The 12,164-nt window shown below is 39.4% G+C and overlaps 1 protein-coding gene across 1 annotated transcript; it reads right to left on the bottom strand.

The window, feature by feature from the left end:
* Positions 1-1,799: 1,799 nt before the first annotated feature.
* On the bottom strand, positions 1,800-3,879 carry LOC149445301 (toll-like receptor 5). Its single transcript, XM_089653955.1, has one exon. It carries the CDS (start codon positions 3,877-3,879, stop codon positions 1,936-1,938), a length of 1,944 nt encoding a protein of 647 aa, XP_089510081.1. The 3' UTR covers positions 1,800-1,935.
* Positions 3,880-12,164: the final 8,285 nt, after the last annotated feature.

The raw sequence follows: 12,164 nt of genomic DNA, 5'->3' as shown, positions 1-12,164 counted from the left end.
ATCTGGGGGTTTTGGTAGATCACAAGCTTAATAATGGCATGCAATGCCAAGCTGAGGTTTCTAAAGCGAGCAAAATCCTCTCTTGTATTAAAAGAGGTATAGACTCCAGAGAGAGATATCATATTACCCCTGTACAAATCATTAGTAAGACCTCATCTGGAATATGCAGTTCAGTTTTGGGCACCAATTCACAAAAAGAACATTGGGGAACTGGAGAAAGTGCAGAGAAGGGCAACCAAACTGATAAGAGGCATGGAGGAGCTCAGCTATGAGGAAAGATTAGAGGAACTGAATTTATTCTTTCTTGAGAAGAGGAGATTAAGGGGGGAAATGATCAACATGTATAAATATATCAGTGGTTCTTATAGTGAACTTGGTGTAGAGCTATTCACCCTGAGGTCATCACAGAGGACAAGGGGGTCACTCTTTACGTCTGGAGGAAAAGAAATGTAATCTCCAAATACGGAAAGGTTTCTTTGCAGTAAAAGCTGTGAGAATGTGGAATAGACTCCATCAAGAGTTAGTTCTGGCCAGCTCAGTGGATTGCTTTAAAAAAAGCCTGGATTATTTCTTGGATACATAGAATATAACTGGATGCTAACATTTATAAGTAAAGTTGATCCAGGGAATATCCAATTGCCTCTCGGGGGATCAGGAAGGAATTTTTTTCCCTGCAGGAGCAAATTGGATCATGCTTTGCTGGGTTTTTTGTCTTCCTCTGGATCAACTGTGGGCATAGGATTATAACTTTTTTTTTGTTAGGTTGAACTGGATGGACTTTTGTCTTTTTTCAGCCAGACTACCTATGTAACTATGTAACATTCTAAACCAGTAACCTGATCTAAATAGAATGTATGAGTGTATATACATTGTACCAAAGGATACTGGAAACCATAAAATTCTGGGAGATGCTTTACCTCCTCCCCACACTTCCAAAAACAAAAACAATGGATGGGGTTCCACTTTAAGATTCTTGAGTGTAACACTGATGTGGATAACTGAATGTGGTTTCTATTTAAGATTGTTGTAATAAACGACCAATTATTTTATACTTTATATTATTTATTCTTGTAGACACAACAAAATGATAAAACATACACCTAAATTTCCTAAATGAAACCTGTGCTGAAAGAAATATGGAGGCTGCCATTGCTGACCTCCTCCTGATTTTTCTAGTTGCATGGTTGTTATGGTGGTCCAATGGCTTCAACAAGAACATATGTGAAATGCGTAGCTCTCACTTCCCTCTGAAAGTTCTGAACCAGAGCCAGCCAGCCAACCTGCAGTATTTTTAGAAGTTAGTAGTTGCAGCTTCCATATTTCCTTCTGCACAGATTTCCTTTAAGTGGAAAATGAACATTGTTGCTCCCCCAGCTGACAAAGAATATAGTCCTTATTCTTCCAGTGAATTAAGTAATATAGAGAAATACTTATCTTACCCCATAGTCCTTTGGTAGCCAATGGTCAGATTAGCTTTCGGGGGACTAATTATCACAATTGGAATCTTCAGGGAGGAACACTGTTGGAACAGTACAGTGGCTTAGTCCTTAGCACTTCTGCCGCCTCGCAGCACTAGGGTTATTGGTTGAAATACCAACCATGACACTGCTTGTATTGAGTTTGCATGTACTCCCTGTGCTTGTGTGGGTTTCCCATTGTTTCCTCCCATACATCAAAGACATGCTGGTGGGTTAATTGGCTCCTGTCTAGACTGGTCCTAATTTGTGTATGTATGCATGTGAGGTAGGGACCTTAGATTGTAAACTCTCGGAGGACATGTACTCAAGGAGCTATATAAATACCTGTGATAAAAAAGTTTATTCCTGTGAATTACATCATCATCTCGACAAACTATATTCTTCTTCGGCTTCAGAAGAGGGTGGGGATACAGTTCGATTATATTATTTATTTACAGAGTTATATAAATACATATTTTTAACATTCCTTAAAATAGGCCTCCAGTGACATCTCCTGACTAGGTGAGGATAACCGAAAACATGTTACCTCACCATTTTGGCTGACATTCAGTGTGACATTAGTTGACCTCATCCAGTTCCAGAAGTCAATGAGACCACAGTTACATGCAAGCGTCATTGGTGACAGATCCAGATTCTGCAAGGAAGCCAAAGATTTAAAACTTGAAGATGAAAGAGTAATAAGATTATTGCTCCCTATATATAAGGTTTTCAGTGCTATAAGGCCAGTGAAGAGTTTTTCAGGGATAAGTCTAAGGTTATTTCTTGACAGATCTAAAAAACGGAGACTCTTTAAATTACTGAATAAATCTTCAGGCAAGGAGTATATGTGATTCTTTGAAAGACTAAGAATTTCAAGTGACTGCAGATTTGTAAAGATGTCTGAGCATTGTCCGGAGTTCCAAATCTGACCCAAGTCGTTATCAGACAGATCCAAATAATGCAACTCAGACTTGCTTAAGGGTTTGCTAGCAGAAGAACAACGGGAAAATGTATTACTGCTTAATAGCAGGTTTTTCAGAGATTTCAGTTGCAGAATATCCCACAAGGTCCTCAGATCAGTTAGTCGGTTGCTTGAAAGATCCAGAAAAGTGCAGTTAGGGCAGAAAGAAGTTAAGCCATAAGTGTCTGAGATGCGGTTTTGTTTTAGTAGTACCAGAGTTAAAGCTGGGAGTTTAACTTGTGGTATATGCTTCAGAGCATTGTCCCTTAAGTTCAGTGATGACAGCGAGACAAGACCATCCATTGCTCCAAACTGGATTGCTCCAATATTATTTACACTAAGATCCAAGGCTTTAAGAGGGGAAGCCCACAGGCTTTCAAAACTTTTGATTGTAATATCTCCAAGGAGATTTCCAGAAATATTTAGGCTCACCAGTCCTGTTAGACCTGCAAATACCCCTTTGCTAATGCTACTGATTTTGCTGGAAGACAGATCAAGGGACAATAACTTGGTAAAAGCAGAAAAGACACCAGGGGTAAGCTGTGAAACAAAACTATGGGACAAGTCAAGAATATAAACATTACTTGAGCTGAGAGCTGCAAAAGTATTTTCATCTGGGTTTTTCAGATTACTGAATCCAAATCCACTTCCCAACACCGCACTATCACTCATCCTAATATGCTTCACCTGGGTACCTGAAATAGTTCTGAAATATTGTGCAAATGTATCAGCATTCCAGGCCATGAATGATATATCTAGGGTTCCCAAGGTTATGTTCACAAAAGGATTAGCACATAGGGATGTATTGGACACCTGTAGTGGATTATATGAGAGATCAAGGAGCTCCAGTCTCCTTCCTCTCCAGTACCTAAGATCATTTTCGCACAATTGGCTGATTTTGTTGGATTTTAAACTAATGGTAGAAAATGACTTCAGCCTTAGAAAACTGGGATCTGGTCGTAGCCTGTGTATGTTGTTATTAGAAAGATCAAGCTTCCTGAGAGAGAACAGTTCTCCAAACAAATTTGATTCCAAAACCGATTCATCAAGTCCATTAGAGTCTAGAATAAGGACTTGAAGTTGAAAAAGACCCTTGAAGGCCTCTGGGTGCAGGCTGAGGATGCGGTTGCCTCCAAGATCAAGGGATATAAGGTTAGGTAGGTTGAAGAAAGCACCTTTCCCTATGTGAAAAGACCCATTGATGTCTTGGCCACCCAATGACAGGCCTTGCAGCTTTGGGAGGGTCGGGAAAGAGTCATTTGAAATGGATGAGATACGGTTAAAATTAAGCAAAAGTACTTGGATGTCTTGAGGAGCAGAGGGAACTGCTAACAAGCCCTGAGCCTGGCAGGAATAAACTGAGCGAGATTGGGCCATGAACATGTTACATTCTGAAGAATAAGACATCAACACAGTACACGAAAGAGTTGCAAGCACCAGGAAGACAGGTGGAAGGAACATGTTACCTGTAAGATAAAGAATACAAAAAGCATATTAAGGACTTGTGCAAAATAAACGTGTAAAATAAATAAGTACTAAATATTGTAAATACTAATTGCTGCATGTCTAATTACATGTGAATGGTTATGAGCACTGTCAGCCTCTCATTGTTCCGTATGAGGATTTCCATCTACAGCTGTACTCTCAAACCCTGCTGAGTTTCCTACAGAAATTCGTAGTCGTCCCTTAAACACAGGTGTAAAAGGGCCTTCATATGGGCAATAACCTTATTACTACTTAAGATAACAAAGTGATATACATACTAAATCTTAAAATAAACAAGCCTTATTTAGTAGTACTGACTTTTAAAAATTAGTTAAAGTGTGTGTAAAACCAAAATTTTTGTTGTACTTTAAGACTGAGTGTAGAATGGTTAGAATCCTCATTAGGTTTTATTGTGGTCTGTGTCCCTGTTAGGTACATTTACCTATCTGTCCTGGTGACTACTGTCACTGAGACAAGAAGTGCTGAGAAATTCATAATTTTAGAATTGGCAACTAAATTCAAGGTAAGGGTAAATCTTGTCTAAGATAGCTATTTCTCTAATTTCTTAGAGATTTCCTTACTTTCTGCTACATCTCCGAGACAGGAAATAAAGCTAAATCTCCATGATTGCACACATACAATAATATGCTTTTTACAGATAAAATACTGTATATAGGGATTTTAACTCTTCCATACTCTATCAAAATTTAAAAAAAAGTGTTGGCTATGCATACACATTAATTTCATTTAAACGTAAAGTCTAATAGGTTGGATAGCACTCCTCTACCATTTTTAGTGGGCTCTGGTAGCCTTAATACATGCTTAAAGGCTACATTTACATCACTAAACAAGGTGTGTGTGTGTAGCAGAGTTTTAAGGTACCCACATCACAACTTATAAATTAAAAAATATCAATCTTTTATTGAAGTGATAATAAAGGCAATTTAGAAAAAAATAACAAACATATTATACTTACCTGCTCTGTGCAGTGGTTTTGCACAGAGCAGCCCCGATCCTCCTCTTCTCGGGTCTCCTGTTGGCGCTCCTGGCCCCTCCCTCCTGCTGAGTGCCCCCAGAGCAAGTAGCTTGCTCTGGGGGCACAGTGTTACTGTGGTAAGCCCTTGGATTAACATGATCTAAGAGGTTGTTTCTAGTCTAGGATCTTAATACATTTATAATTATTTGGGATAAGAAAGAGACATAAAGTGAGGTTATGGCATAAGGAGGAATGTAAGGCACCATATATGTGCTCTTGCAGTTAATTATCTTTATTAATATACTGCAGCTTATCCTAATATGCTGATATCAGTTGATAAGAATCATTTCATTGCTTGATCCTTTGGATGGATTGGGTTTGGTGGTCAACTCTCTCTGCTGGGCAAACTTCCCTTTGTTTATACACCCCTGCACTTGGGCTGCAAGTGGGCTTTTACATTGACAATATCCTGGTATGGTCTTATGACAAACAGGATACAATGACTTATAATGGTTTCTAAAGAGTATATATAGATCAGCCTTTCTCAACCTTTTCAACACAGAGAAACCCTTGAAATTACTTTTGATCTCGGGGATCCCCTTCTAAAAATCACTGTATCTACAGCCCATGATACATTAGTGTGATGGTGAGTGGAGTGAATGTTCCTTGTGATCATTGAGAATAATTATCCCCTTATAGATAGCTAAAAATATCAATGGTGTCAGTGGAAACTTATCCGAGAGGCGGCTATTGCTCATTGCTAAAGGAACCCCTAGCAACCTCTGGAGGAACCCTAGTTGAGAAACCCTGATATAGATATACAAAACTGGTTCCTAACTGTTGTTTTCTCATGGTATGTTCTGTTATATTTGTTATAGAATTAGCCCATAGGAAACCCTTGAAGAAGGGGAACATTTCCAAGAAACACGTTCAGTAGACACCATGCCTTCACCATATGTTAGTGGAAACACATATGGACTAAGTCACTAGAACTGTAAGAATACTGTATGGTTGAGATAGCTAATAGGTGATGTATGGGGATTGTACAAGTATGGGAGTTTATTATTGACAGAATGTACTGATGATCTTATAATGATTTAAACTGTTGTTTTTTTTAAGTGATAGTACTATTTTTGTAATTTATTTGTTGTGATATGGGTACCTTAAAAATCCACTATACATAACTTTGTTCAGTAATCAAAATATTTTTCATGTGGTACTGTTACTTATCCCTCTCCTTTTCACATCACTAAACAAAGCCTGCACACATAGGGGTTGATTTACTAAATCTGGGGAGTGCAAAATCTGGAGCAGCTGTGCATGGTAGCCAATCAGGTTCTAACTTCAGCTTGTACAGTTAAGCTTTGACAATAAAACCTGGAAGCTGATTGGTTTCTATGTAGAGCTGCACTAGACCACAGTGCAGTTACATGTGAGTAGAGCCTCCCACCGTCAGACAGCGTGCAGTCAGGGTCTGCATTTTTGCAGAGTTTTGGCCGCACACAAACTGCCCACAGCTAATCAGCCAGTTTGTATGTGGTCATATCACAGAGTTGTAGCATCCAGGGGTGGTGTTTAGCCACTTTTGAATGCATCAAAATATCCAGAGAGATCCCCATGTGAATGTAGCCTTAGAATTCTGCTCTCTATGGTCCAAGTCATGGCTTGGTGGTATTTTATCTAAGCAACTAATGCTTTTCTTAGTTTTCTGATGTCAGAGTAAAAATTTCTCCAGGCAGATCAATCTCTGTTCTGTCTGTGCAATGCTATTGGGTTTATTTAAAAAGTACTAGTTCTATATTCTTCCTGCGTAAGAAGTATATTGACCCACCGCAGTCAATCAGAATTCATCCGTGGCTGTGGTCATCACCTAATAAAGTGTCAATATTACGAATTGTCTTTGCTGCCAGTAATAAGGAATAAATAGCTCTGCTGAAAAAGAACAAATAAACCTGCATCTATGCTGACCTTATCTGAGCCATTTGTGACATAAACTGGGAAAGTAAAACAAATTAGTACTTACTGATGTCTCAGCCACAGGACCCAGAAAGTCTCCAGCAACCCAATCTCCCACTGCAGGATTGTATTAGTCTCTGCCTATCCTCTATTTAACTATTTGGCAGATGCAACTTCTCAATGAGGAAACAAATGATTGACGTCAGAGAAGCACGCTCATGTTTGCCAACAGAGAGTAGGAAATTCCTAAGGAGATTCCCACATCTTGACCAGTCACCATTTACTACTACAACTTAACGATTATCTGTAGGGTTTTCTCTCTAATACACACTGGGACACATAACTCCTACACCTTGCTGCTACTTATTTACATGGACACCAAGGTGTTGCTGCACAAACAGTACCCATAGATGCCAGCACTCTTTTTTTCTAGGTAGGATCCCAGTTTTATTTTCTGGAAATTTCTTAGTTCTAGAATTCTGACCAACAACTTGTCAAGTCTCACTTTATAATAGATCCCTGTGCTAAATACTATAAATACTAAGGTGAGCTGTAGTTCTAAGAATGAATGCTGCGCACTGCCTTTTTTCATAAGGACGTTGGATACTTAAATAATTGAAAGACAGTAATAATTTGGAAATGGTTCTGTGTTTGTATTTGGGCCTGTGAACATGTAAGTTAATGGACTGCAAAGCAGATCAGAAATGATAGCTTTTTTTTGCATAAATGTATATAGTGTATTTCTGTAGATCAGTGCGTTTGGATGATTTAACACAAAGCACCTTTTAAAGTAATGTTAAAGGTTCTTTTATTTGCCAAACATATTATACTTACCTGCTCTGTGTAATGATTTTGCCCCGATCTTCCTCTTCTCAGGTCCCCCACTGGCACTCCTGGCTTCTTCCCCTACTGAGTGCCCCATAGCAAGCTGCTCGCTATAGGGGCACTTGTGCTTGCTTGCTCCCAAGCCCTGCCCCCTGCTCCCTCATCAGTGGCTCTGACTGACAGCAGTGGGAGTCAATGGCTCCCGCTGCGGTATCTGAGCTAATGAGGAGCAAGAGAGTCGAGAGAGACTTGGCATTCGTGCACATTGCTGGATCCAGATCAGGCTTAGATGAGTATGGGGGGGATTTTTACCTTACTGCATAGAATGCCTTTACAAACACTTTAAATGCTTCTATTTTGCTCTCATACTTAGCTTAGGGGTTAGTGACACATTTAAGTAAACTGAGCATTGCCCATGTAGGCCAAAGCAACATGTTCACTTTAATGCAGAAGTACAGTCCATTCAGCCTGCAGGAGTGAAGGGAAAGCCCCATGTAAATCTAATTTGACTGCGCTAATATAACCTAGTATTGTCATATGGATTGAATCACATGCTCCTCCATACCCAGAAGTACTATTTCTTTTGGCTGCTGAGGACTGGAGGGATGTTGAGCAAAGGTCTGCTTTTAAGTTTGTGTGCAGGGTAATAGTAAAGCACTAGGAGATTGCTTACTAACTCATAACAAACAATTCCCATTATGGGTTTTCTAAAATGGGAGTGTGTACAGATGAAGGGGGGGGGTTACGCCTCAGGTTCATTCTTTTCAGCTCAGCTTGAGCTACTGAGCAATATTAACAACAGGTAATTTTTAATAGGGATGTAAGCAAAATACAGAAAACATGTAATAAGGAGTTTGTTTTTTTTTTACTTCTTATTATATAGAGGAAAATAAACAGCAAATTAAAAAAAAAACTGTTTCTGGTATAACACTTTGCAAATATTAATATTAAAAAAAAAAATCTTTCTTCATACATTTGTGCCAAGCTGTACTGTGCTACATTTCTTTGTACAGTCAGTGTATATTATTTAGTCTGATAGTTATAGGGTCTACAAACTGATAAACATGGATTCATGCTTTCATGTTGTTTATGCCAAATTCTGACCCTACGATCTGAATGTCGCAGCAACCAGTCTGCCCATTCTCCTCTGACACCAACAAGGTTTTTTTTTTACACACAACTGCCGCTCACTGGATATTTTCTCTTTTTTGGACCATTCTCTGTAAAACCTACAGATGGTTGTGTGTGAAAATCCCAGTAAATCAGCAGTGTTTGAAATACTCAGACCAGCCCGTCTGGCACCATCAACCGTGCCACATGTAAAGTAATTTAAATCCTCTTTCTTCCCCATTCTGATGCTCGGTTTGAAGTTCAGCAAGTCATCTTCAAGACGTCTAGATGCCTAAAAACACTGAGTTGGTGAAACTCGGTTCCACCACCTCTGGCTCAGGCCCTCTGCTCCCTGCTCACTGCTATTACTTGTAAACATAAAAGTCCGGCTTCTGTGTTTACAAGTGACAGCTTGTCTCCCAATGGCTATCACAGAACTGATATCCTGAGCGGCACCCTAAGTGCAGGACGGGGACAAAGAAGATTCAGGTGTCCGGGATGCAGTGTAGATGCCGACACCCCCACTGACTGATCTCTCTGCAAGTGAGAGAAGCGGAGCCACCTAAAGTGTACAGGTAGGTACTAGAGAGGACTGGGTGCTTAAGCTTAATCCAGCAACAAAAGTAAGACATGTGGAAGATGGTGGAACTTTTAAGGAGGGGGAGAAAATGAGGGCAGTGGAGGGGGGGGGGGGTTACATGTAGAGGTCAGAGCTGAAGAGGGGTGAAAGTGAGATGTGGATGAGGGATGCAAAAGGTAAGCAGCTGTGGAAGAAGGCTGAACTTTGCACTCTGTGAAAAGTTCAGCCTGAACTTAGCACTTGGTATGCAGTGCACCCCTGAACTCTGCACTCTCTATGTAAAGCACTCTTGGTATTCAATGTCCCTTTAAGACCCTCCCACTATTAGTGAAATTTGACTACACCCACTAATTGATGTAGTTTGGCAGGGGGGGGGGGTGAGGGTTAAGGAGGTTTTTGGGGGGGCCATGCTTGTGTTCCTGCACCTATGTCCTGTGTGTGTGTGTGTGTATATATATATATATATATATATATATATATATATATATATATATATTTGAACATTGATCAGCCCTGATGTACTGACTGCCTATCTAATTTCTTGAGGTCCTAAATTGCCAGGACAGTAAACATTCCCCAAAATTACACCTTTTTGGAAAGTAGACAGTCCAGGGTGTTTTGTTGGCATGGTGAGTTTTTTGGAGTTGTAATTTTTTCTAATTTGTTGGAAAATTAAGAAATTAGAAAAACTTTTTACAAAAAGTTGTTAATTATTTTATCACACACGGCATAATTGCAATTACATCCCAAAACACATTTTGCTACTCCTCCTGAGTATGGGGTTACCACATGTTTGAGACAAAATCACAATTACGGTATGTGTCTAATTTCACGACTACTTGCAGTATATTTTTTTAGTCCCTTAATTGCCAGGACAAGAGAAACACCTAAAAAATTACCACATTTTGAAAAGCAAACATCCAAAGGTATTTTCAGAAAGGCATAGTGAGTCTTTTGAAAATAATTTTTTTTGTTTCATGTTTTTGGAAAATGCAGAAAGAAAATAAAAATCTATTTTTTACACAAAGTTGTCAATTAATAAGATAATACTAACAAACAGAATATGCATATTTAAAATGACAAACCAAAAAACATTCTTCTACTTCTCCCAAGTATGGCAATACCACATGTGAGAATTCTTTATAGCTTAGCCCAACATTCAGTTAGCACCTTCACACTTTCTAGTTCTATAAATTAGGCACCTAACTTCCTGACAACCTATTACATTTTTGGAGGCCTTGGAGCACCAGGACACTGGAAACACCCACAAAATGGCCATATTGTGGAGAGTAAATACCCCAAGGTACTTTTTAGAGGCATGGTGAGTCTTTCAAAGACTTCATTTTTTTCCCAAAAGTTTTTGAAAAATGCAAAAAAGTTTTTAAAACAAAGTTATCAATTTATTAAGACATTTTTCACACACAGCATGGGCATAATTTCACCACAAAACACATTCTGCTACTCCTTAGTATGGGGATACCACAAGTGTGAAACTTTTTCAATGTTTGGGCTGAATGTACATATTCAGCCCAAACTCGGACAAGATTAATCAGAAAATAAATTGATTATTTATCAAAGCATTTATAACCATCAAAACCTGTTACACACTTAGTACAGGTGAATTCACAGTTCTGCCAACAGCAGGTCAATGCTTGAACCCTTTATATCCTCCCACACACATCATCCGTCACTTCAATGTGAATCCTAGAATTCACAGTACAAGTTGCATCTTACAGTACATATTGATGCTTTACAATAATCCTATATTGATGATATAGTGGTCCTCCAGTATAGCATGTGTCATGGACGGTAGACTTTATCATGCTGGTAAGATGCCAACATACTTTGTCTAGCACTTGTAGACTTTGTCAGGGTGCTGACCTCTAAACAGTAGATGACAATTCCTATCCTTGAAAAGTTTAGATATCTTTTTAGTGCATGTGATAGGGCCTGCACTGCTATCATTACAAGTTCAAGTTCACTTACTATAGTATTTGTATTGCCACGAAGATTTACTTTTAAAGCAACATTTAGTAACAGTCGTGTGGGGCTTTTACAATCAATGCTCCTTATCCAGGCAGTACAGAATGGATGAAAAAATATTGGGGATGGTTACTGGCCAGACCATCTGCTGAGATGAAAACAATGATTCATTGCAATACCAGAACATGGGAAGTGGATTGTTGGTTGAATGTCCTGTCCTATCGGTAATGATGTCATAACTGTGTTTACATAATGATTTCCTTTATATAAGTACAGGCAATGGTAAAGCAGGATGTCTGCAGAGGGAGGAACTGTTGTAGCTGGGTGGGTCAAATATACACTATATTGCCAAAAGTATTGGGACGCCTGCCTTTACACGCACATGAACTTTAATGGCATCCCAGTCTTAGTCCGTAGGGTTCCATATTGAGTGGGCCCACCTTTTGCAGCTATAACAGCTTCAGCTCTTCTGGGAAGGCTGTCCACAAGGTATAGGAGTGTGTCTATTGGAATGTTTGACCATTCTTCCAGAAGCACATTTATGAAGTCAGGCACTAATGTTTAATGAGAAGACTTGTCTCGCAGTCTTCACTCTAATACATCCCAAAGGTGTTCTATCGGGTTGATGTCAGGACTCTGCGCAAGCCAGTCAAGCCCCTCCACTCAAAATATCTTGGCATGCTGACACCTTAAGAGTTCTCTTCACTGGAACTAAGGGGCCAAGCCCAACCCCTGAAAAACAACCCCACACCACCATCCCCCCCTCCAAACTTTACACTTGGCATGATGCAGTCAAGCAAGTACCATTTTTCTGGAAACCACCAATCCCAG

This window comes from Staurois parvus, unplaced genomic scaffold (assembly GCF_062004578.1).
Source record: "Staurois parvus isolate SC_StPar_1 unplaced genomic scaffold, SC_StPar_1.0 ptg000730l, whole genome shotgun sequence".
Taxonomy (NCBI): domain Eukaryota; kingdom Metazoa; phylum Chordata; class Amphibia; order Anura; family Ranidae; genus Staurois; species Staurois parvus.
Note: the sequence above shows the minus strand (reverse complement) of the source record. Positions and strands in the feature narration are given on the sequence as shown.